The 27999-nt window shown below is 38.8% G+C and overlaps 1 protein-coding gene across 9 annotated transcripts in view; it reads left to right on the top strand.

Annotated features, from left to right (window-relative positions):
* Nucleotides 1-27999, top strand: part of prdm16 (PR domain containing 16) — a 261281-nt gene that overhangs the window by 27638 nt on the left and 205644 nt on the right. For 7 of the 9 annotated variants that reach the window (XM_079827679.1, XM_079827676.1, XM_079827675.1 and 4 more), the window contains exons 1-2: nucleotides 26812-26926; nucleotides 27439-27555. The exons of 1 other annotated variant lie outside the window; for it this stretch is intronic. In XM_079827679.1, the coding sequence (XP_079683805.1) occupies nucleotides 26914-26926; nucleotides 27439-27555 (130 nt within the window). In that variant the 5' untranslated portion in view covers nucleotides 26812-26913. Of the gene's footprint in view, nucleotides 1-26811; nucleotides 26927-27438; nucleotides 27556-27999 lie in introns of those variants that run through there. One more of the 9 variants, XM_079827677.1, reaches the window with a different exon arrangement.

Below are 27999 nucleotides of genomic sequence, written 5' to 3'. Positions count from 1 at the left end.
GTTGTGGAGCTCAGGGACTTGAAAGAGGATGTGCATTTGGGCAGACCGGGATCACGATAGCCTCTGGAGGGGGTACAACGCTAAGGGCGGTTGATTGACTGTCCCTGGGCCTTTGAAAGCGAGCAATATTCATTCCTTCCTTCGATTCCCCTGACCCTCTCCCTCTCCGATGCCAAGCGGCATTTGGAGGCACGTCACACGCCGGAAAAGAGATCCGTCTATGGCACTGTTGGCTTGCAAATTGGTGGCAACATATGAAAAGCCCATGGCCGCATCACTTTATCTGTCCTCCAGCAAACGCCCTCGCCAAATTCTGCTCCTTCTCACCAGCCCTTTATCTGCTCTCCAGCAGGCTGCCCTGCCAAAAACTGATCCCTTACACCGGGGCCCTGGAAGGATCTTCATGTTCTGCGAGCATTTAAAACAGACCTTGTAAAAGAAAGAAAGCGAAAGAGACAAGGAAAAAGGAACTTCTGTGGACACTGCCCCTCTCTGAAAAGAGAAAGTGGGTGTCCCATTTTTCAGCAAATCCTTTCTGTGTACTGAAGGAGGAGAGTAAGGATAGATATTGATGATTCATACAGGAACAAAACAAGAAAGCACACGGAGCAGAGAGAGAGTCTATTCTTTACCACCCGCTGTCTGCTCCCTAAACAGGATTTTCCGCTTGCCGTTTTTGCAACTCGCTGTTGTTGTTTATGCCCTCTTTTAATTCCCTCCTTTCACAATCCCGGAGCTGTGCTCTTGCCATCTCTGGCCCGTCTGGACTTGGCTCCTTAACAAGCAAGGCTTACACCTGCTTACAGGATTAAATTAATTAGCACGAAACAGAGATGGTGGGGGGATAGAGGGAAGAATTATCACAATGAGGCAACTCGGCCATTGTTGCCCAGTCATGGCATCCTCTAGAGCGGATGCTGGCTCCGTTGTTTTGTGGCGAGCGGAAGTTACACCAGGAGGGTACAAAAGGAGCAGGCTGATTTGTTTGGGTGTTTGGGTGTTGGGGCCTGAGGGTAGAAGGATCTGTCAAGGTGATGTTTGACTGGCCTTATTCAGTGATGACCGGGGCTCGACGAAGAGTTTGTGTTCTAAAGCCATGGAAACGCATTCACTATTCATTGGGTCTCTCTTGAAATTAACAGTTCTTCAATGGTTCTAGGCAGCACCTTGGGTTCGGCAGAACCATATTCTTATCAAAAATTCCATATGGTTCTTGAGTTGAATATATAGCATGGTTCTTTGGATACAAAAATGTTATTGATGTGAAATGTAGGTTCTTCAGATTGACCAATGTATTGGTTCTAGTTATTATACGCCCTCTATACGCCAACACGTGCTCTACGCTCCTCTGAAGCTGGTCTTTTAAATGTCCAAACAACACGGTTGAAAACTATGGGTGATCGGGCTTTTTCTTCTTTGGCTCCTAAGTTGTGGAATTCCCTGCCCTCTGAGATTAGGAATGCAGAATCCCTTTGTGTTTTTAAATCTTTACTTAAAACATATTATTTTAGGATAGCTTTTATGTGATTCATTTGTCTATTTTGTTTATTTTTTACTGCCTGCAATGTTATGTGTTTTTTAATTCATATTTTTATGTAAAGTGCTTTGAGATGGAACATTTAAAGGCGCTATATAAAATAAAGTTTATTATTATTATTATTATTATTATTATTATTATTATTCACCAATAGAGAAGTTTCTTTAAGGCAACATGGAACCGTAAAAGATGGCATCATACTGTTTTAGGAACTTATCTCATGTTGTTCCAAATATTTATGAATTTCTTCTGTAGAACACTACATGGACTCTCAAACCCTAAAATATCTCAATTTACTGACTACAACATCTCTATGGGTGGGTGTATGTTTAATTTATTGCTCCAAATGTCACCTGATAGCAACAAGATGACCTCTGTCTTTTTTGATGTGGGTGGTTTAATCCAGATATTCGAGGTTACTCCTTATTTGGTGAGCTGACTTTTATTTAACTGGATTATTTCTAAGTCAGGACAGGTAACCCCAGCTTCGTCAGAGGAAATTCCTCCTCCATGAGGTATTGAAGCCCCTTTGGCAAGTGTCTGCCCTCATCTGTCTCTCTTTCCCAAGGATGTCAGAGGAGCAGTAGAGGAACACAGGACAGAATACCCAAATCCATCTCACTAAATGCTTGCAGATGTGTGAACTGTGTCCTTGCCATGTTTTTAGGCGCTACCTCAACACTCTTTCAGCTTTCGCTGACCACTGCGACAGGGAGGGGAAAAAAACAAGAATATTTTGAGTTAAAGTTCTCAGCCCAGCTTGGAATATTAATGATGTCCTAGTCATAAACTAGGTTTTGAGATGATATTGGCTAAAAAGGGTTAGGGTTAAAAAAAAAACTTTTTTTAATCTTCTTCACTCATTCTTGTTTTTTTAAGGTGGAGAGGTTAGGTGTTTTGGATAGTTGAGGTCATACCCTCTGTTTTCACATGATTTTTTAGGGTCATTTGATTCTTAAGAGGGCTGATCCTTCCTAAAAACACATCTACTTGGATGTCACACAGGAAAAAAAGTGTCTCAAACAGATTGTTCAAAAGGGCCCTGAAACAGAACCACTTGACCTGCCACCCAGGCCATTTATTACTGAATAGATAAAGACACCCATACTTTCAAAAGCAAGATCTATTTTGGTTTTGACTAGTTCCAGATCAGCATTCAGGAGGTAATTTGAGAGTTATCTGAATGGTTTAGCCTGACACCAGACAAGTTCATTGAGCTTTGAACCAAATGCAAAAACGGATTCTTAGCACTGCTTTTAAATTTTGACATGTAGTTAGGCTTCATCAAAGATCTTTGCTTATAAATAGCCTGACAGAATCAGATTTTTCTAAATATTGTTTTGCTCTGATTTTTAGGAAAAAGTGTTAAAATGTATTTAAGAAGAGTCCTACACTTTTACTCTTGTGCAAGCATTATAAAACAAAAGAACATGGAAAGGACAGTGATTTGTGGAAGTTCTTTAGTGGAATGGCGTTCCAATTTCAGATCATTCTCAATGTGGTTCTGCTTATAACCTGATACTACTATTCCTTTGCTATTGAATATGAAATATTTATGACATTTTGGATGGAATTTGGAATATTTAAGTGCCTTCACAGCATTACAGAAATACTTTTTCTCATTTTCTTCAAGTAGAACCCCCAAACACATCACGTCTTATTAACAGGCCTAGCTCCATTTAAAAAAAAAAAAAGATCATCCTCTGAGTATTATGGGTTGAGTACACATATAGCGGTCTCCGGTAAGTGGCAGGAGCACTCTGGTGCAATCCCTTCCTTATGACAGTGATTAGAGCCACGCAGATAATGAGCGGTCTGAGCCCGAGATTCCAACGCTAACCTTCTAGCTTAGCAGAGAAGTCTCAGTAAAGCTTAGCACATTCTTAACCGGCCTTGAAAATGCACGCTTAGTACAAGTAACTAAATTAAATGCACATTGCATGCTGTATTTGTGAGATAGACTTATATATATATATAGATTCATGATTTTGTTTGGCACGTTATACTTCGTGATATGTAGAACATTACTGCCAGGGTGTGTGTGAACGCTAGCAGCTGTGAGTCACTTTGGCCTTCAACAACATTACAACTGTCAACTGTCCTGATGATACAAGGGGGATCGGTTTACGCACTCACTCACCCTTATTACACACACACACACACACACACACACACACACACACACACACACACACACACACACACACACACACACACACACATGCACAATGTGATATGATATAAAGTACCTCCAATGTTTTCTGATTCTATAATTGTAATGCACTGTACAACATGTCCTACGCCTCACCGGCCGAATCAACCTGCCGTGTGATATCCCTACTCAAAACGGAGGAAGTGTTAACTCAACTGGAACGGTTTTGTCCTGTTAAGATGAGAAGAAAAAGGGGGAAAAAGTGGGAGAATGTGGATAACAGGACTAGTCACAGCAACCCTGATCCCGTCAGGTATTCACGCTATTGTCAGCACGTATAACGGCTGTCCGTCCGTCATCCCCGCGGTCAGACGCCTAATCTGTCCTTTCAGTGTGCTCTGAAAAGCCCCCAGCACCACGGCCCCGGCGACACGCCGATTCACCATTCACCCTCCCCTGCCGAATGCAATCACCGGACAACCCCGAAATAATGCACTCCCTTTGAAAAACAAAATAAAGGTGGTCGCCTCGTTGCGGTTAGTCCCGGCGAGATAAATCATGCACTCCAAATTAACTTCCATTCAAAGTGCTGGAAAAGAATAGGCGTCCGCAGACGGACGGGCTGCTCTTAGAGCATGATGATTCGACTTGATAAATGTCAAGGCGGATAATTTGAGGGCTCTGATTAAGATCTTATCGGCCCAGGAAGTTAATAGAAAAGAGTTAATCAAAAAAGCCGCACAGGGTTCTGTCGAGTATCTGCGGGAGAGATCCCGTTTAAATTGGCTTCACTCGGGTCCTCTCAATTCTTGCCCTCACAAAGAGGTTGACATGTCCAAAGGTTAGTTATCCCACCAGGTTCGCTAATGCTCAAAAAACAAAACCGCTTTTAAAGATTGCCTGGAAGACACGATTTGAAACCAAGCAGGTGATCTCCTCACCTTGTATTGCTTCATTCAAGAACAAATAAATAAATAAATAAAAAACAGTAAAACAATTTTGTAAAAAATTTTCAAATTTCGAAAATGGACACATTACCTGAACATATTGCTCATGAATACACTAAATAGGTTCCATTTATCAGTTCTCCAATATTGATAATGTATGCCACATTTAATTTGACGTAAACGAAACAAGGATGTGAGGACAGATTATCTATTCAATTTGTCACCCTGTTGTATACCTGGGTGTTGTCCCTTAATGACAAGTCAATTTATCTTGGTGGCAATCTTGGTAACACAGCCAGTTACTTTTTAAATAGGTATAAGCATAAAGCTACAAATTCGATTGGAATATTTTGCCATATTGAAGATAATTTCTCCAATTCATTTTCTAATGAGCTGTCCATCGCCTCCAATTTCTTTCAAAATGTCCATTGTGGATATAAAAGAGTTTTAAAACATGATCTATTGACCTTAAAAACTACAACATATTAAAAGAACTGTGTTTCCATCTATTGAGCCTTATGTTGAGTTAAATATGGCCTCTAGCCTGACAAAGGTCTGTTGGGCCTCTTATGTCTATATATTCATGCATTAATTGAATTGATACACAAGCCATGAAGGTGATTTTCACATCTATCTGTTGGTTAAAAATCAACAAACCTGCCTTTGTCAGTCTTTGATCAGACGTGGGGTAAAGTCACATGTGTCTTTTGCTGGGAAAAGCTGACAGATAAGCAAAAGGTGCATCTCATTTTAGCGACTCAAGGACGCACATTATCCACTCAAAGCAAAATGAGTTCCCCAAAACACCTCTCACGTTGAGCTGACCTTTGCCTTCAAAAAACAAAGAGTGTAGAGCGTTTGTGTGCAACAGTAATTGGAACAGCAGTAGATTCTTCATTTTCATTTGTAGATTTAGAGTGTCTACTGACATGCCGACACCTGTTAGGATGGCCCACCTTCTAAAACTCAGGGGTGGGGAGATGTGTGGTGATCATGGAGATGATCTTTTGTCATGTTTGCTCCCAGTTTGGTGGTAGTAAGCACAGGTAGAGCAAATAACAGCTAAACAAACAGAAGAAGACAGTGGTGTGTGATAAATGATGAGACCTGTGTGAACACAAACAACTCAAACAAGATCAAAAGATTTTGTCTTCTTCGTGTAGAAGAAGAGTTCATACCAGTGTTGCAGAATTATGAGTAGTAATTTGTCAAGCTAAAGTTTTAAAGTAGATAAACCACAGTCGAGTTTTTGAATTGATTGATTACAGTTTGGAATTTAGGCTCTTTTTTGGCACAAAAACAATGAGAGTTTTTGAATAAAAACGGATACATTTACAGTAAATAAAAAATAAAAAACTACAATGCATCCTAAGTTTAGTTATAGTAGTAAACGTCAGTGTTCAGATTAATGTTCCGCTTTAAAAACAAAGACCTAAAATGCTGCACAAGTCGCTTCTGCCATTGATCTTTTGCTTCCCTATTCAGAGAACAGAAACTTTATGAGTAATCCACAAGACATTTATACAGCTTTGGTACATGATCCATAAAGATCCATATGAGAATGTCAGTAAAAGTGATCTGCCAGTGCAGGAAGCTTGTATCTGTCTACAATTTGGGTTTCCAGCCTAATGTTCTTACAGCTGCAGCAGTAAAAATTCAAGTGAAGGGCAATACGAATCTCATTTCATCTCTGAGTGAACTTTCATCTCTGCTTAAAGAAATTCACTCTGTGCTTTCTATGCTGCAAAGTTGCACGCTTGCAATATAGACAGCTTGTATGACTTCTGTTGCATTGCTCACTTTAAGTGTAGACATATGAGATTATATTATTTCAGACTTTTAGAAGCTTAGAATTGTCATTTGTGATTGCTAAGGCAATCATCATTATTACTTTTGCTCAGGGCTAATGCTTTGGACTTAACAGCAAAGCTTTTGCAAGTTAGCATGGCCCTGTTTTTGTAACTACACCATTCAACTGCAATCTGTTTTCCCTGATGACCAATGCTGTATTGTCAGTACCCAATCCTGGTTTTCAAAATGAACTCAGAATTGTACCCAGAACACCGTAGAAAAGGCATAGCAACACACTAAAACATTCAGAAAACTGCACAGCAGCGCCCTGCTAACCACCTTGCATGTGGTATCACACTAATTTAAACATTAAACAATGCTGATAATAAAACAAAATGGCAACTTTTTATATAATAAATTACAAAAATATAATTATATATGGTAGAGGAACCATATAAAGATGTGAAGTGTAGACTACTGTAGGTTATTTTTTGTCCCACTTGGCCAAGTGCATGTTTTCACTTGACAATCTCCTTTGTAAAATGTGTGTGTGTGTGTGTTGTGAGTACAGTGATAGAGCTTGGATGCAGAGTGTTTGACAGAAGTGAATTAATTGGGCCCCCTCAGATCATTTGTCTTTATTGCGAAGGCTAATTGGAATAGAAGCAGGTGTTAATGGCACCAGCACAGTGACTGAAGACTGAATCTCCAATGCAGGCCTGTAATGGAACTCTGTGAGTGAACTTAACCATGTTTTAATTAGATTTCATTCTGAAACTAAACCTCACGTTTCTCCTGTTTGCCCTCTAAAGTGAGCTGAATAGACTCAAGTGTGTGAAGTGATTTCTGTGTTAAAGGCTTTTAAAACATTTGGGACTGTTTTAAGTCAAGTCACGTCAATTTCTTTTCAATTCTTTTTACAATACACATTGTTTCAAAGCAGCTTTACAAAAAAAAAATCATGGTGTTAATGTGTATAATCTTAAAGGGTTAGTTCACCAAAAATAAAAATTCTGTCATTAATTACTGACCCTCTTGTCGTTCCAAAGCCGTATAAGACATTTGTTCATCTACTACCTTTCTGGGGCTTAGTAGTTGCGTAGGCTGTCAAATGAGGTCCAGAAAGCTCTCAGATTTCATCAGAAAGATCTTCATTTGTGTTCCGAAGATGAACGAATGTCTTATGGCTTTGTAACGACATGAGGATGAGTAATACATGATAGAATTTTCATTCTTGGGTGAACTAACCCTTTAATATCTCATACCTTATTGCATTTAAAAGATTAGAGCTGGACGATAATAGTTTGCATTTTGGGATGATACAAGCAATCAAGCAGTTGAGATTTGCTATATTATAGAATATACTATATGCAGATAAAACTTAGTCACCATGAAATTAGCCATCCAAACTGTACCTAATCACTTCCTGTTCTTATCTTGTGTAATTCAATGGATAGGGTTTAAGAGTTAGATTAGGGAATTACGATTTAAGAGAAAACATAACCTATACTGTATGAGTAACAATTTCAGAATGTGTTAACACTTTGTCAGTTGTTCTTTGTTTATATGACATTTGGATTTTGTTTACATTGCTCTGATAAGGCGCCTCATTGTTCGGAGAGAGGCCGAAGTGAGGCGTTTGTGTGTCTGATCCACTATAGCCTTGTTAGCATTCGGAAGCTTGGTTCATCACAATGTGATGTCAGCAAGTTTTAATGACCAACACGTTTTACCAATTATACCACATAGGGATGAGAGTGGAAAGTCACTGGGGTTTTGATGTGGTGTTTACTTGTAGGAGGGCTGTGTTAGCACAGACATGTTGGTGTGTGGTCTGTGTACTGCTCGCCTCAGTGCAGAAGCTCACCTGAGGCATTCAGGTGTCTGTGTGTGAGTGTGTGATACATTGTAAACCAAAAGGAGTAATGCTGGTTGCATTGCACAATGTGCCTTTGTTTCTTGTATGTCCTGTGAGGCTTAACGGGCTGCATATTTTAGCTGAAATGTTGCTTGATGTTTGTATAAAAAGTCAGCTGACTTAGCTTAGTCATATGACTCTGGGAGCTCACATAGTTATGTTTTTTCTTCTTCTTCTTTTTAGCCTTTTACTTTTGATTAGCTGTGTTTGCTAAGGCAACATTGCAGTTACTATTGCTCATATTTGAACTAATGTTATGAAGCATCCATTACCCTCTGCTTATTCACCATGGATGAGTAATGAATAGGCCTATATGAATTATATACTCACACACACAACCAAAGACTGCCAATACGTTTTAAAGGAAAACAAACGTTTTCTAAGGCTAATAACCCCCCAAAAAATAAAATTATTATAAAGCAATTATTTCTAACAGAATTATTAAACAGGTGGTTGATTATGATTTCACTTTTTTAACTTTAGTTAGTGTGTAATATTGCTGTTTGAGCATAAACAACATCTGCAAAGTTACGATGCTCAAAGTTTAAAGCAAAGGGAGAAATTTACTTTTAAATAAATGGCTTTTTAAGGACTACAACAAACGGCTAGTAGGAACTACAACAAGCTTAAACTTTAAATAACCCCCACACTTGAACACGCAACAAAGGAGGTCATGTTGAGAAGAGGAAGAGTTGTTGTTGTACACCACATTTGGGAATCTGCTCAAGCTGTCGCATCCGTCTTTTCACATTAACTGCAATACAATACATAGCACAAATCCAATAACGTCATAAAAGCAAGATGATAACATAAGCTATAACCGTAATTAAACTAAATGTTATATTATATTCTCCGACTCTGAAGGCATCTTACAACAGTTCACACACAAGCGATTTCTAGATTATTATGACAGAAGATGCTAATCAATGATTTGAAGATAGTTAACTCCACATCAGACACATAAATTCATCAACTAACCATTCAGAAACGTTCTGTTACATTCTACATGGAGTCTCTCTATCATTGTCCGACTCCGGTTTGAACATAAAAGGCTGAACAGTTTCAGACATTTTCAGTGTGTGTCTGCATGAGGTAATTGGAGCAGTAACACAAGCTCGTCAAGCTCCACCCTCTTCTAGAAAGGGGGCCGGGAGTAGCATCTCATTTGCATTTAAAGGGACACACACAAAAACGATGTGTTTTTGCTCATCAAAAGGTGACAATTTTTACATGCTATATAAAATTATCTGGGCGGTATTTTGAGCTAAAACTTCACATATACACTTATTTTACATCTTGTAAAAAGGGGCATTATAGCACCCCTTTAAAGGGATTGTTCACCCAAAAAATTAAAATTCTGTCATCATTTACTCACCCTTAAAGTCCTCATGAAATCAAAATCGATCTTATTTACTTTGTTAGCACACATTACAGGTCTTAGGGTGAACAATTGATCCGTGCAAGTTAATACACCGGAATTTTTTTTTTTGCCGTGGTAATCTTTAATCAAAATCTGAAAAGTAACTTCCGGTCTGGAATAGTGTTCTCTTTCCAATTACGGCAGTTTGACAGCTTGGGTTTGAATATCCTTAACCACTCCCCTCCAACCGTGAGAGATGGAGAGGAGGAGCGCTGAAGAAAAACCCTGCCCTCCATTCAATATTCCGTTTAACTTGGAAATACGTCACAGCACTGACTGAAATAAAATCAGTTGCAACTTCCAGTTCACTGGGACTTTAAGTTGTTCCAAACCTGTTTGAATTTCTTACTTTCTTGTCCAAGATTGTGAAAAGATTCTTCTTTTTACTGTAAGATTATTCTTACAGTTCTAACTACACAATTGTTACCGCAGTCAGTTGTTACCACAGACTACCTGTGTATTGGCTGAAGAAAACTTATACAGGAATACAAACATGGAACAATACAACAAAACCAAAATGGCTTTCTGAAAAAAATATCTTAAACTGGGTGGTTTGTTGATCTTAGCTTACCCATCAACTTGGTTGGCTGGTGTACTTTGTTGGTTTTATAGGGATATGGGGCATTCGTCAGCTGGTTTTACCATCCGGTTTACCAGCAAAACCAGCTCAACATCAGCTTGGCCCAGCTAAACTAGCTAAGACCGGCAAGCACCAAGCCAGGAGCAAAAAAAAAAAATGTGCTAATGGGCTTCTGTTTTGATATTGTATGATGTAGATCTGCATTTAATAGTGTGTATTTGAGGTGAAAACAATCTGTGCTATTGTGATCACAGTTTCTGAGGCGTGCATTTTTGGGAGTTGAGTGCTGATAGATGTAATGTTTTTAAATTATGCTCCTCATTGTTCCCAGTTAAATCAGTGCTTTAGCCTGAAGCAACGTCCAAACAAATTACTTTCTACACACTGTCATCACATCCTCAGCAGTCCAACTGTCATCCACCGGTATAGAGGAGTGTGTGAACACCGTGCCCCCACGGACCTCTTGACACAGGGTCCAAACACCACACAGGCAGGTCTCGGGCCGTCTCAGAAGCATTACTGAGGGTCTTGCGCTAATGGTTGCCATGTGCAGTTTTACCAGCGTTTAAGGGGCCGCCGTCTCTACCTCTCTGCTATCATACACTTCCAAAAACATTACCACATAATACCTTAATGCCTTTTGTGTCTGTGCAGGGTTTGAAGCAAAGGTAAAACAGGAGGTGCTGTAAATAATGATCCATGTTTGTTCAGGCTGCACAGGAAAATTGCTTTATTGTTTTCAAGCCATTTTCCATCACACTTTTTCATCCCCTGTCCTCCCTCGTTCACCCACCACCCTTCTTTCTCCTCCTTTTTGCAGGCTGTTAAAAGTGGTGAGGCCCATTGGCTGCCCTGCCGCTCAGACTTGGAGCGCAGTCAGCCTGTGCGGAGGAGAAAACAGCAAATTAGACTTTAACACGAAAAGGATTCAGAGATTTCGTATTTTGTTTGGATAACACTTAATCGCTGATATCTTCCGTCCAGTTGGCTAGCCTCCGCAACTCTGATAAATGAGAGATTCATGCTCTTTTTAAAGGCCTTTTTGCATTGAAACGCCAAGCAAATTGCGTTCTGACCTCAATTGTAATATAAAAGCCTAGCAAACATTCACGTTATAAAATGGATTGTTCTGACTATCTGATTGGATCATGAGCTACATTTAAAGCTGTTGTAAAATGCTGATAAAAATGCAATTGCTACCTACCGTATATTCTATATTCATGCAAATTTATATAGAATATATATTATTTTATTTATAAAGTTATTATATTGCTTGGCAACCATGATTATCCTACAGTAGGGCTGCACAATGTTTGAAGAAAATGCGATAACTTGTTAATGCGAAATGCGATACGGTTTATTTAAAATATATAAAATATATATTTAAAAATATGTTTAAATTTAAAATGTTTCTCGAGCTTATGGAACTAAATCATCTGCATTTTGCATATGTTATTCTCTAGTCTATTCTCTGCTATCTGTTGACCTAAAATTTTGACTCTACATTTGTGATATTTCAAAAATGTTCTATATATATCATGCAGCCCTAGCCTACAATTATTATTTTTTATTCAGATAAATAAAATAAATCAAACTGTTATCACCGTTTTATAAAAGCAATAAGCTACTAGTGATTTTACCATGGGTAAGATCTTGTTTTTAGGCCCAGTGTGATATAGAGATGTGCTAGTTGATCTGTGCAGCTCTTAAAGTGACAGCAGCCTAATATTCTTACTGCTGTATGTTTTAATGTTAATCAAACAACAAAAGACAAATAAAATCATCTCTACTCTTGACTAAATAACGTACAGTATATTTAATTTATACAATGAAGAATGTATTTTGATCTTTGATTACTTTATTACTGTACATGAAAACTGTTAGACCTACCTGAAAAGCACTGTTTATTTCATATGCATCTTTGTTCTGTTGTATTTATGTAGGCCTTTTGAATGTTAACAAACCAGCTATAGTATACATTGATGCATGATTTGTTTTTAACTTAATTTAAATAATTTAAAACATGATCAAAACACTAATGACAAAAGTTTAAATAAGAGAGCCAGTGACAAATATCTGTATCGGAATCAGCAAATAGTTGTTTGTTAAAATCGATATCGCAAAAAAAAAAAAAGGCTATTGTTGTGCATCCGAATATGTACTGTAGGTGCTTTAAATACATCTTACAAATGTAATGAGAAGTCAAAATTATTCTCCGTGGACATCGAAACAATACCATGGATGCATTCGCCAGAAATTAAATGAACCAATAACCTTAATTCTGCTGTTGACCAGCATGTAAAATCATACTAATACAGGAGATGCATTACTGTATTTCTGTCTTTGCTCACTCAACTGTTTTTTCAGGCTCTTTTCTCTGTTAGCTGATGACTTTGCTCAAATCAACAGAAGTCAGATGTTCTAAAAAATAACATGTTATTAGAGCTTTTTATAAATGCAAACAGAGGTGATCTTATGTAAAAGAAAAGAGAGAATAAAATGGTACAATACAGGTATTTACTCAGGCCAAGACACACCATGAGGGAGATTTTAAAGGAAGTTCACTGCCAACAGTGCACCTTCAGATACTGCCGTCAGATGGAATCAATGGAAAGGAAACAGTCTCTTATGAAAAGCGGGCGAGATCTTCCTCTCAGCTCTGTGAGGAGGCCTTGTTCTGGATCAAGGCACTGCGTTGTTAAAACACTGACTGCCTTCTAATCTCTGTTTCACGACAGTTGATCTGTGGAAAATATGAAAGATGGAAGTGATATGGCAGAAGAATGACAGAAGTCTTGTTCTTTAATATTAAGATCAGCCCTCACCACACCACTTTTGAAAGTGCCTGAGCTGTTTTTCTAAAACAGAAAATGGCAGCTTCTGTTTTCTTTTCCCCATTAATAATTCCTTCTTTTTTTTGCATATTCTGAAGAAAACCTGACTGTTGTTTACTCATAAATGCAAAGTCCTGTCATGAAACTCTAGATGGCGCCGGCTGTTAGGTCCTTAACTCAATCTGCTTGCAATCACATCATTCTCTATAGGGCACAGCTGATTGGTTATTGCTGTATCAGTAGCCAATTAGCTCGCTGTTCAACCTCCATACACTGGTCAGCATTTGCTGTAGCATTGCTGTGTGCTTTCAGAAACCCTTCCCCTTCCCCAGCTCCACCCGTATAGATCTGCTATGGGTAATTCATGTGTGCTATATTGTGCAGCAGCAGCATGTCTTATTTGCTCACAGCAGCGTGTCATGTATTGGCAGCAATAGCAGCAGCAGCATCAGCAGCGTTGCAGATCCATTCCCCCAAGACCAAACATGTCAGCATTGTCATATATATATTCCCATATGAGAGTTGTCATGACAGAACTATGATGCTGTGCAGTTGCTAAGATGTTTCTTGCTTTTGCTAGGACATTTTCAGGGGGTTGCTTGGTGTTTGCTTACTGGCTTGAGTTAAAACATTGCACCCCTGAGTCTCTATGATATGCTCGGATCCGTCTTTCTTTGAAAGTCTATGGGATTTTTTCGTATTTCATTACTGTTTAATTAATTGCAAATTTCAAAGTACATTGCCGCAGCCAAACCACGTTATTGTGCGTTTAATCACATAACCAATGGGAAGCTATGGACTATCTATCGAGGCCCGTTGGATTTAGTCTTCATTGTGTTTGCTTTAAGTGGGAGCAAGAAAAGACAAACTTTCCCTGAGCCACTGACAGAGGATATTTATATCGTTTAGAAGGCCCCTTGAATGTGCCACAGCGAGGGCGGTAATTGTGTAGGCCTGTTAGAGTTGATTACTAATTTGGAAACCGACAATAGAGTGCCGATTACCCGGCACTTAAACACAATTAGTGAGAGCCGATAGGAGTCAATACCAATACCGAAGCCCTGAAGAGTTAGTCAATAACTGCCCCTTGCTTTGTAGCATGCCATGTGGGTTGCTATGCACTTACCCTTCCCAGCTTTATTATATATACTACAGTTTGTTTTAATACTAATTATTCATTCCTAGAATATGTATATGTGAGTTGATGTGATGTGATGTGACTAAACAAAAAAAAAACATTGCAGTGCATATCATACAATGAATGGAATAAACCTCTGTTATCAACATGCTTTCAGTTTCTAAACTAAAATACATTTATTGAACTAAAATACATTTATTTATGTAAAACAATTTTGCGGGCATAACCTAAAGATCATAATGAAGGGAACAAAAGTTTAATGAAAGGACTGAAATAAAGTCATTTCTATATTTGTTTATATTTGTTTCTTTAAAAATGCATTGAAGTTTGGTTTCAATATATATATATATATATATATATATATATATATATATATATATAAACTATATTAAATATAAGGTAACACTTTTTGCAATACGGTTCCAATTGTTAGCATAAATAAACTATGAAAAATACTTCTAAAGCATTTTAAATCTTAGTTAATGTTAATTTAAACATGTACTAATACATTATTCAAAAGTTCATAGTCAAAAGTTATATGTTAATATTATTTATTGGACTTCAGGTTACGTGAACTAACAATAAACAGTTGTATTTTTATTAACCAACATTAACAAATATTAATAAATACTGTAAAAAATATATTGGTCATTGTCAGTTAATATTAACATTAACTGGGCCTGTCTGTAGTGTCACCAATTATGATAAAAAAAATGAAAATTATATTTTTAAAAACATATTTAAAACATTTCAGCTGTGCTCATAAAGGATTTCTTTAAGCACCGGTTGGCTCAGACTCAAAAGAGTACTCAGGGGTAATTGAGAACATCTAAACAAATCAATACGATAAAACACATGCAAGCACAGAGTTTCTCTCTCTCTCCCAAAACAAACAGAACGTAAGAGAAAAACAGTGTGAAATGAAACAAGTACATGTTTGTTCTAAATGCAGTAAACATTTTCATGGATGTCAGTGCTCTTGGTTGTGTTTAGAGTTGGAGAATAATGTGTGGATGTATGGCAATTGGCTTTTGTGGCAATTAACAGGCCTTAATTACGGCTGAATGGAAAGTGGAGAGCTTGATCGTGCTTTCAGACCTTCAAAAGGCTCGTCTGCTGTTTGATTGGACATTGATCTTTGTGCAGTGTCTGTAATTTAGCGCACAGACAAGTGCCAATCTCAAATTGTTTGTTGGTCTCTTGACAAGCAGGAGTCGCCAATTAACCCCTAGTCATTAGGCTTGTTTATCAGAATTGGTAATTAGGATGCTAAACAGTGTTTGCAAGACACTACCATCTTCATTTTCTGTATTGTTGAGGAGAGCAAGAGAGGGTAAAATAGCAGTTGTTGATTTACTTGGCATTGCTGGCAGGATTTTGATACATAAGAATGGCACAAGTCTGTTTAAAATAGCCAGAATACTTTTTATGTTGCATCACTAAAGTGGCAGAATGTTTTTTTCCTAGTCCAAACCATGAGGCAGAAGAAAGAGAATGTCTGGGAACGTGTGCCAAATTCCCAAGTCAAGAAATTTGGCTGCTATTAATAGAATAGCGAGTGATTATTTTTGAAGCAGAGCGGAATGATATCATTGCTTCATTTGGATCATTATTTAAGGAGCTTGTGTTGTCCTATCACATTTCCCGAATTACTCTAAACATTATTATCACCTCTTTATTAGATCATTGTTATTTATTGTTTTGACTTAACCTTTATACAGTCACTCAATTAACAACAACATCCACGGATTGTGTTAAATGTAAACCAAGGCAGGAATTATTCTACGAAATCACAGATTATGTTTAAATTTCATGACCAAATGTTTTGGGTCTTTTATAACCATGTAATTACATTGTAATAATTGCTGTACAGTGTTACTACAATGTAATAACAAACTTTAGAGAAGGTTTTATCATTTCTACCTTTTGAATGATTGAATAAGCAAATAGATGTCAAAATAGACAGATTATAACATTGAAGCATTGACTATATATCACGTGTTATGATAACACATTTGTGGGCACTATACATCTAAAGCTTCTGACATTCTCCAAATGCTACTCCATTTCTCCAAAGTGCACCTATCCCACCGCTGTTCTCACCTCTACATTCACCTTCTCTCCTCCACCTCTGATGGAAATCAGCCTCTCTGCCCAGCGTGAGGCTCAGATGGATGCAGAGGGTCTGGATCAATACCAAAGGTCATTCTGCTAAAAGGCCTTTGGCTCCACAAGTCTGAAATGTCAGTGGTGAAATATGTGTCGTTGCCCCGAACCGGACAGCTCTACTGTGTCGTTTAGTTGTTTTGTTCTGTCATCCACATTAAGGTTGACAGAGCAGTAAACAGGCAGGTATCTAAAACACATTGGCTTGTTTTCCATTATGGAAAGAAAAATAACAGGAGTAAAATGATTATTGTGATGATTTAAGTAGATATGTGGAATCGGATGTGTATTAGTAGGTTAAGACCATGCCAACGAGAGAGATCCTGATTTTTTGAATGCCCTTGTGTATAGCTGTGTTCTAAGCCAAGGCTCAGAGTGTGTGAGTGTGTGTAGCTGATTTGTTAAGCGCAGATCTCATGTGTGTGTGTGAGTGTGTGTTTCCACGGTAAAGCTGGCCAGAAGATGGACGCCTGTTGCGTGTGGCTTTTGATGGAGAGAGGCAGCTGGGTGTGTGAAGAAGTGTAGAGAGTGGAGGCGGTCCAGGCCGCTGCTGTCCCCTATTCACTGGCTCTCGTTAAAGGTCCTCACCCGCTGCTTCCAATCAGACGCTCTTTGTAGCTCTCGCTCTGTGCCAACGCACCAGGCTTACAACTCACCAACTCTGGCACATCTGTGTCCGCAGGGAAGGAGAGAGATGGGGATGAGGGGTGGTGGGCGGCAGAACAGTGTGGATGGATGGATGCGGTATGAGGAGTTTGTAAGAACCCATAAGAAGGAACAAGCAGAAATTAGATCTCTTTAATGTCGGTTGTGTCTCCAAGAAAGGAACGAGATGGAAAGCACGTGGAGACTTTCTAAGATATTTTCAACAAAATGCGCCTCTACCTACATTTTCAGAATCATATCTATAAATACAATTCACTGCAGTTTTCAGTTGAAATGAACACTATCGGTTAGGTTTAGGTGTAGGTGGTGCATTATTTTCAAATCCGATTTGAGCTTTTAAGCTTTAACCATTTAGCACTCACTAGACATTTAGTTTCCAAACTGCCGCGATATATACAACAATCAAATGTAATAAAATGTAGCCAGTTTCACGCTCATCTGTTTCCGATAAAATAAACACTTTTGCTCCATTCATTAGACATTACAATTTGACAGTCCTCAGTTTTGACAATTTGAAACGTGCAAGAAGCAACGTAATATCATTTGGCAGAAATGTCACCACAGGAAGTTTTTCCCAATGAGTATGGGTTGGATATTTTTTCCTGAGGAAAAGACACCAATATTCTCACATATGTCTCAAATTGTGCTTTGATTTGCCAGAATGTCTTTAATATGAACGCAAACATCTGCTATTTTATTCAAGGTAATATGATAACTCCATAGTCTTACCATAACAACATACAGTACTCAAATTTTCTAATCTTATTTGTTTCTAGTTTTATGAAAACTAGAAGCATCTGAGACAAAAGTAAATTTATTACAGCAGCATTTAATAGAGGTCTGCACAGGCTTTAAACTGAAGCCCGAACCCAGCCCGTACCCGAGATCATTTAACCCGACTTGACCAGCCCATTACATTTACATGTTAAGCCCGAACCCGAGGTCCATTTCTCACAGCAAAAAACATTTTTGCAATATGTTGTATTTAAAGATTGCTTGCAACGGTAAACAAATACATGTACAAACACAGGCACAGCGGCCCCATCAGCACAGCAGTAAGAGAAAAAGCACGGACTTGCCAATTATTTAATTTTGTTGTGGTCAAACAGGTGTAACAGTCAAAAATTTCTCTGGAACTGAAACTTTAAACTTCAAAAAGTTCACGCAGTGTTGCTAAACTATTTACACAAATATATCCTTCTCAGTAGCCTATGAGTTATGAAGGAAGAGAACGGCATCGACAGTTGATCGTAATACTTCCAGAGTGCAGCTTTTCCTGCATATTTTCCTTTGCATAAATACGTTTTCCGTAATTTATTGCGTTTGCTTTCTTTTATCTGCTGTGTTGTGACCGACATAGCGAGTGAGAACGATAGCACATGCGCAAAACAGTTTTGTGATAAAAATGATATAGCCTATATGTGATATAAATATATATAGCCTATGTCTATGTAAATGTGTGTGTATATGCATGTATTAATCTGTGCATGTGCTTTCTCTCTCGCGTGCTCTTTCGGTCATATCACAGCAAGCAGGCAAAGCAAACTATATGTATATAGCCAATTTAGTTTTTCTTAGTTTCAAGACCGAACCCGACCCGAACCGGAGACCTCTGGCATTTAATGACCAAAGAATGTCCATTTAGCTCAAGTCAAGAATCTTATGAATGATTCTTGATAAGAAGAGATTTTTTGGCTGAACCTTTTATTAACCTCTATTTTTAAGATTGTGGCAAATAGGGAATCTTGGCACATGTCAAATGGAATCAAATGTGGATGTGATCTTTTGATTTTGGTGTTGTGACATAAAAGGTGTGGTCACATTCATTTAGTGGGGAATAAAAGGTCCATTGTCCATTACTAGTGTAGCAATATATGAAGTACAGCTCACACTGAAGACACTTGATTATTGACAGTAGTGAACGCAGCAATGAATTAAATTTTTTTTTTCATTTTCAATTCATTTATTAACATGGACAGCTTGATTCTTGGACAAACAAGTCTTGTTCTGGGTTTGGGCCTCAAGGGTTCTATAGTTTTGGTTGAGATCTGTATCCTGCAATGCATTACCCTGCTTTTGCTTCATTTGGATCATTATTTGTTCATGTATATGTGTAGAAATGTTTACATTTTATGATCAAATGTGTTGGGTCTTTTATAACCATGCAATTACATTGTAATAATTGCAGTACATTGTTACTACAATGTGATAACAAACTTTAGAGAAGTTTTTTTTTTTCATTTCTAACTTTTTGAATGAAAAAATAAGCAATTAGATGCCAACATTTTGTGTTTGGGCCTCAAGGGGACTATAATTTTGGTTTAGGTCTGGATCTTGCAATGCAATTTTGATCCTCAAAACATCTTTAGTTTATTCAAATATAAGCTTTTCTTTATTTACTTGCCCACAGTTGTTTTTACTTTCAGAATAGTTTGAATTGTTAAACACTTCATGACGTTAGTGCCAATGTGTGGCATGAAGAAGAATAGCGTGTAATTCTATAAATCTTTGCTTGTGACTTTTTTATGAACTCTCTCATGGATTTATGCGACTGATGAGGTGCCTTTACCAGAGGAGTGCTTTAAGCTCGCCATATATTTTATTAGACAGGCTTGTCAAAACAGACACCACATTGGGCAAACAGTGGCAGCTTAAAGCACAACTTTGACAAGGCCTCGAGCATCAACATAGAGGTCACAGCCCTGCCAGGTTCCCAAGTTTGCGCGGTATCGACATCATTTAGTGTCTCATTGACCCTGTCTCTCAAAAGCATGTCCAGGTGTTCAACGCCCCATCTTCTTTACAGCGTGATGGCTCAGAGAGGCGGAGCGTGGCTCAGGTTAACTTCCTGTAACCCAAACTCCAAAGAGAGGGGGGGAAAGGAGAATTAGTATGTACTTGCACAGAACGTACAGGCTATTGTCGAAAGTGGTGTCTTGTGTCTTGATCCCATTACAAAGGTAAATAAGAAGAGCAAAACTGTAATTCAAGTGTTCCCATTGCAGTTCATGCTGATGTCATGTTCTTTCCCTCTCCATTCAAGCTTGTATTGTATGTAATTATGTGATTAGTCAGGCTCTTATAATTTGTGTGGAAGTGCTAGAGCTGGTTGATGCATAATAGTGATGAAGAAGATACTCTAGACTAGCTTCCTGAAGGAGTCTGATTGGATGATCGATGCACAAAGCTGTATCATAGTGAATATATATCAGTTGAATTGAACATATCACTTACATTTAAACCTAGGTCCTGACTCTCTGGGGTCATAAAAAATCCAAGGATGTCCTTCGAAAAAAGAGTAGGGGTGTACCCCGGCATTGTGGCAAAATTTGCCCAGTGGCCTCTGTCCATCATGGCCTCCTAATCATCCCTATATACTGATTGGCTTCATCACTCTGTCTCCTCTCCACCAATAAGCTGGTGTGTGGTGGGCGTTCTGGCGCAATATGGCTGCCGTCGCATCATCCAGGTGGATGCTGCACATTGGTGGTGGTTGAGGAGATTCCCCCCTTCCATTTGTAAAGCTCTTTGAGTACCCAGAAAAGCGCAATATAAATGTAAAAAAAAAATATTATTATTATTATTATTAATTATTTACTGAACATTGGTGTCTTTTATCACATTGCTGTTGCCAAGTCAATGAAGACTTTTAAAAGATTTTTGACTTTAAAACCACTTTATGTCATGAATAACAACACCTTTTAACTATGGTAAGATCACTGCATCCCATGGCTTCTTGTAGCTAACCGGTTTAGTAAACAATCCTCTTCCATTCATTTATTTGGAGGTTAATGCAGGTATCTATAGCGCAGCTTCCTCCGAAAACCTGTAGAAAATATTTGTAACGTCATATGTATTATTCATTCAGTTGTTTCTACCATGCTGTTGAGTAAAGATAATGTGATGTGATGCATTTGCATACCTGCTATCCTCAGTGTGTTGTGCACATTGGAGGCCCAGACTGACCTAATTAAATGCTGCTGGATAACAGTCAAGTCATAAGCACAGCTAGCCTGGGCTTTTACAAAAGCTCAACTTTAACTTAAAGAGATTAGACAACTTTTGCAAGATATTAGCTGTTCAAAAATGAGAAAAATGTCCCTAAGCCTCTTGAGCGCGAGGGGTGAGCAAACAGGGGCTCTTTTGTTCCTGTGGAGGGGCCGGACAGTGCCGGGCAGGGGCCTGGCTCCGAGTCGCTGTGTGCGGGACCGGGCAACACTGCTGATCCCTGCCCCTGTAAACCCAATCAGCTCCGGGAATTAGACAGGGATTAGACTCCAACCTACCAGCACAGCACTTGAAAAAAATATAAGGACCGGGGAAGGGGGTGTTCAGCCCACCCAGGAGGTCACAGCAGTAGCGGAGGCGAGTGATGCAAGAGGTGGAGAGCATAAAAAGGATGAACGTCGAAGGGCAAGAAGAGAAAATGTGCATCAAAGTGTCCCTATTGTGTTTTTTCCAATATTAAGTTTCATGTCATGTGTAATATAGCTGTTTGTGCACGACAAAAAAAGTTATTGTCTTCTAAAAGAAAGCATAAATTCCGAACTGCCGAAACGAGTCGTCAGCAATTCCAGTCTCCCTTCCTGTTACATATCTAAGTAACAATGTAACACATTTGCATAATGTCAGTCTATGGTCTTCATTGGCTGCCCTCGAACAACGTCTACTTTGACTCGCCCTCAAACACTGTAGTTTTAGGCCTGAAAGACTTTGGTTTGTGTTGTCGACATGTCCAGAAGACATTATTTTGAGAAATGCAAATCCAATTTGCATGCACTTCTAAAGGATGAGGACAGAATAGCGCTGTAATTGATACAGACAAACAGATGCCATTGTTACTGTTCTTATCACTGTGTAAACAGGTGCTGATGAAGCCTCCAGAGCTGAAATTCAGATATGGTAATAGGCGTTTGGTTTCCAACAAGCGCTGTAAGCGGTAGACTAATCACAACAAACTGGGTCATCTAACCAATCAGAGGAGAGTAGGCTTGCGGATAGGAGGGGTTTAGAGAGACTGAATCTTCCCACAAACCGTTTTTATACTCTTTGAGAAATGAGAAGTTCATAGTATATTATTAGAAAATGTAAGTGTTTTTTGACCTTGGATGCATGTAAATGTACTGTAGTGGACCTCCAAAACAAAAATAGAAACCTTTAAAATAGCGTAATTAGGGGTACTTTTAGTCACACTTAAAAATATGTGGATGTCATTTTATTAGAAACAATGTCAAAGCAAATGGCATCTGCAAACCATGGCTTCTTGAGTTTCTCAGAACTAATTTCACTTTTCTAAACCAATTTTGCTTTTGATCGTTCGATGAGTTTTAGTGGATGTGCATAGTGTCCTGGCAGAGTAACACCAGGTGCATTTCAAAACGTTAAAGGGATAGTTCACGTCAAAATGGCAATGTTGTCATCACTACTCGCCCTCAAGTTGTTCCAACTCGAAACAGGTAGGCCTATTTTATTTGCTTTAACTCAGGTCACAAAACAAGGTGCACATCGCACAACGTAAATAAACTCAGTCTCCAATATCAACGGTTTCAACTTTGGCAGTTCCTCTCTGCACATCCTCTCTCTGTTCGAGTCCCAGCATGTGTGTGTGTGTGTGTGTGTGAGTCCAGCTCATCTCTCTCCAGTCCCCATTTCCTGCGTGGTTTATAACCTGTCTCTCCACGCCAATCACTGAAACAAGAGACAGGTGTTTATCATTTGCACTTGATTCACTTGCTCATCCTCTGACTCTCTCTCCTGTCACAGACTTCGCTAAACCACGCCCCCTCACCACAAACACAAAAAAAGATATTTTAAAGAATGCTGTTAACCAAACAGTTGAAGGTAGCCATTGACTTCCATAGTAGGAATAAAATACAATGGAAGTCAATGGCGGCAATGTTAAACTTATCAATGAACAGTTTCTTACTGTAGCATAAACTCTGTAGCATTTTTACAATATTTTACTATTAAAATGACAATCATTTTTTAAAAGTGTTCAATAAATGTCACACGACTTGCTATTTTGGATTCAATGCAATGGCATTTAGTGTAGTTTATACCTGTTTTGGACCTCTTATAAAAAATGAAAACTGATCAAATATATAAATAATATGTTCAATTAAGATATAACTTTAAATCCCAATGAAATGCCTTGTTTATTAATCGAACTTTGGTTTTAAAATGTGATGTCACTCACAACAAATTGAAAAGATTCCAAAATAGAGAGGGAAATCACAACAAATGGCTTTTCATCAGGTCAGACGGCTGGAGAATGTGATATCTCTGTCCGAATGTGATAATCGATAAACTCAGAAAGCCTCATTGTGGCCTTGCTTCAATCTCTTTCTCTCCGTGGTGGGCGAGCGGAGACAGATAAAGACACACAGATGCTTTGGTGTGTAACGAGGCCTGGCTCCTGTCATCACAAACCCCTCGTTGTGCCTGTGAAATCCTTACACACACACACACACACACACACACACACACACACACACACACACACACACACACACACACACACACACACACACACACACACACACACACACACACACACACACACACACACACACACACACACACACACACACACACACACACACACACACACACACACACACACACACACACAGTGAGATAGAGGGTGGCTAGACACAGCAGCCATGTGAGGGGTGTCATATGGAAGAGCTTTAGTCCCTGTATCATCCTATCAAAGGAATGCTGCCTACGCCTGGATCTCCCACAAAGCCACCTCATGTGTGCCAGTCCAAAGAGGTGCAGGGGACAGAGCGACGCTGCCAGCCCGCTGCATAAACACACACGTACACACATCTGTGTGCAGGTCATCTTGCAAGTTTTATACTTTGCACATGACCGTTTGTTGTTTCGGCACTGTAAGAAGTGGGAACACAATTGTTACATTAAGGATCAGTTGATTCGACAATTTCAAATGACATTTGTTTGTGTAAACTAGTGCAGTGAAATTGATTCAGTCATATTAAATCTGTTTTTAGACTTTTTAAACTTAAGCAGATAAATTAGATATTACCATGCAAAGCGCAATTTCTTGATTTAGTATTATTTTATTATTATTATTTTTAAATGTATAGGTTGTATGAACTGGGGTTTAAAAGAAAATTGATATTCTGTAATATTATCGATTTAACTGTACTGGCATGGAGCGGACATCCATGACATTGACATCGGATGTGAACAAATTTTAACTGAATTTAGCTGGATAAGACCGTATTGCCAGTGAGGGTCTTATTATTGGGAGATACACTATATTAGCAAACGTTTTGGGATGCCTGCCTTTACATAGACCTGTCTTTATGGACCTTGCTTTGTGCACTAGTGCGCAGTCCTGTTGGAACAGGAAGGGGCCATCCCCAAACTGTTCCCTCAAAGTTGGGAGCATGAAATTGTCCTAAATGTCTTGGTAAGCTGAAGCATTAAGAGTTCCTTTCACTGGAACTAAGGGGCCAAGCCCAAATACTGAAAAACAACCCCACACAATAATCCCCCCTCCACCAAACTTTACAATTGACACAATGCAGTCAGGCAAGCACCGTTCTCCTGGACACCGCCAAACCCAGACTTGTCCATCGAATTGCCAGACAGAGAAGCGTGATTCGTCGCTCCAGAGAACACGTCTCCACTGCTCTAGAGTCCAGTGGCGGCGTGCTTTACCCCACTGCATCCAACGCTTTGCATTGCACTTGGTGATGTAAGGCTTGGCTGCAGCTGCTCGGCCATGGAAACCAATTCCATGAAGCTCTCTACACACTATTCTTGAGCTAATCGGAAGGCCACATGAAGTTTGGAGGTCTGTAGCTACAGAAAGTTGGCAACTTCTGCGCATTGTGCGCCTCAGCATGCGCTGACCCCGCTCTGGGATTTTACTTGGCCTAGCACTTCGTGGCTGAGTTGTTCCCAATTGCTTCCACTTTGTTATAATACCACTAACAGTTGACCGTGGAATATTTAGTAGTGAGGAAATTTCACGAATGGACTTATTGCACAGGTGGCAACCTATCACGGTACCACGCTTGAATTCACTGAGCTCCTGAGAGCGACCCATTCTTTCACAAATGTTTGTAGAAGCAATCTGCATGCCTAGGTGCTTGATTTTATACACCTCTGGCCATGGAAGTGATTGAAACACCTGGATTTGGAGGGGTATCCCAGTACTTTTGGCAATATAGAGTATGAGAGTCCGTGGCTCTACCATTGGAGACTTGGATCACATGTGCCTTGATAACCAATCACATTACAGCCTTGACGTCATTGAATTAAGTTGCGCGACAGTCAGTCAATCACTGTTTGCGAATACCATATAAATGAATGAGAAGTGCTGTAAACTGAATCATACTTGTCACGCAATTGTCAGTGACTTCTCTTATAAAACAGCTTTTTTTCGATGTAAACTTTAAGAGCAAACATGCCGGGCTGTCGATTTATTAAATAATAAGCTAATTCCTCACAAAAGCAGACTATTCAATGTAGGAAAGCCTCTCCTCCATTGACATCCATTAAAAAAATGGACGCAGCGTTAGCAGGCATTACACTTTTTTTGGCTAAGGTTGCAGGCTTGCTTTCATGTTGCTTTGGTATTGCCTTCCATAGAGCTGCTTATAGCTTTTCATCAACAGTGACTTGAACATTGATGAATTTGACATTAACGCTGCTATTTTCCGGTTAATGTGAAGTTGCTTTGACAAATCTCTATTCTATAAATCTAATAGTGAATATCTAATATAGTCAGGCAACATAAAAATGTTCCATGTTGTAAAATCTAAATTAAGTGAATTTATTCCAGAAATATTTATTATCACTGAATCAACTTAGATATAGGGATTGTTCACCTAAAAATGAAAAATTAGCCCATGATTTACTCATCTTAAGCCATCCTAGGTGTATATGACATTCTTCTTTTAGACGAATGCAATCTAACGAATATCTAGCTTCCGGCGGACCGCCTTCCGAATTCAACTTACAAAGAAAGTGTAATACCTCTCGCAGTTCAAACCGTTTAGTCCAACGTCAACATCGCACCAGGTACACTTTTTTCGTGAGTTGAATACGGAAAGCAGTATGGCGGAAGCTAAACATTTTACTTTATAACTTGTTAAATATGGATATTTTTCTTACAAAAACCCTTGGTTTGCTTCAGAGCCGTGTGGATTACTTTTATAATGGATGGATTTTGGGCTGCCATTCACTGCCATTAAAGCTTGGAAGAGCCAGGACATTTTTTAATATAACTCTGATTGTATTCGTCTGAAAGTAAATCATGGGGTAATTTTCATTTTTGGGTGAACTATCCCTTTAAGTATCTCCAATAAATGTAATTTTCCAGTGTATGATTTTATTTTGTTCGTTTTGTTTGAATAAATTCTTGTCTGACACATCTAAACATCCTGAAACATTGGATCTATCAACAGTCAAAGGAAGATAAAGCTGAAGTCATCTTACATGGATAGACAGGCACTCAGATCTGAGGGCTCCTAGTTTGACTCTCAGGCCTCTCTGTGCCTGACCTCTGAAGTGTCCTTTCCTTCAGCTCGTTGAGTTCCTGCACCTCTGCTATCTGCTTCACATTCTTTCACGTTAGCAGCATCACCCCAGCGGACAGCCTCTTCACCAGCCTTATACACCCTATCTGAGACTGTGTATGTGTGCGACAGCAACTATCTTAGCCTCTCAGTTAATTGGTAACCAGAGTTTTTGAAAACTGGAAGAGCTTTTGAACACGATCGTAGACCATGTCTGCATTTGGTAAGTTTCTTTATCGCTTAATTTAAAGGAGCGAGTTGTAAGAAAGGTATTTTGAAAATGATTTGTTGTAGCAGCGGTGTGATAGTGTGTGGACGTCTCTTGCCTCTTTTGAGTTTAATGTATTTAGATGTGTTTACCAGGAGTGAAAGTTTTATACGATCAAGATAACATTGTTATTATCCGTTCATTACATATGATCACAGGATCTTTATTAGCATCATAAAAACAGCAAATCTAGAACTTCAGTTCAGTTTGTATGGTGTACATCTCTTTTTATCTCATATTATTACACAGTACAATGATTTATAGTGATTTTTAGTTCAAGGTCATCTTGCCATGACAGGAAAATCAATATTTAACAGGGAAACGAAATTAAATTTGTTTTCCTGCTCTGTTTCTCTCTGTTCCTCCCACATGTTTGCTGTGTTTATCTCATTGGAGGGTCATTCATATTGTGTCGTGTGGGCCTGTTAAATCTAAGAGGAGTTAGTCATTCTTCATCGTCTTGTTAGGTCTGTCCTCCTCTCTCTCCATCCGACAAGCCGGCCGCTCACCTTTAACCTCCACTCCACTACTCATTCTGTCCATTTTCTGTTATGTCCAGGGAAGCTGTGATATCTACAGCTGGGGTGAGTCTTCTGAAAAACATAGTATGCCCCCAGGCCACACTCCATCACTTCAAACAGTAAAACAGCAACATCCTTTTGCTTTAATATGTCATGCGCAGAAATGTTATCTCTGAACTTGCAAAATATCAAATGTGGGGGTGTGCCAATATGGGGATTCTTGCTAATTTTTTTATTTTGTTATTTTGTGGATGACTATGGCTGATATTATAAATCTAAATTAAAAATTGTTACATAAATTTCAAATTTCAGACAATCCAATTTGCATTATGAACCAACTGAATAATTTAAGACAAAAGCATTAATATTGGCTAATACCGATATATATTCCGTTGTGGAAAATGAATAAGAAAAAAACAAAAGAACAAGTAGGTGGTGATCAAGGTGATGAAATGGACTATTTTCATTACTTGAAATAAAGTAAACATGAATAAATAAAATGTTTAG

The sequence above is a fragment of the Gobio gobio genome (genome assembly GCF_949357685.1).
Source record: "Gobio gobio genome assembly, chromosome: 10".
NCBI lineage: Eukaryota > Metazoa > Chordata > Actinopteri > Cypriniformes > Gobionidae > Gobio > Gobio gobio.
This window is presented reverse-complemented; position numbering and strand designations above follow the sequence as displayed.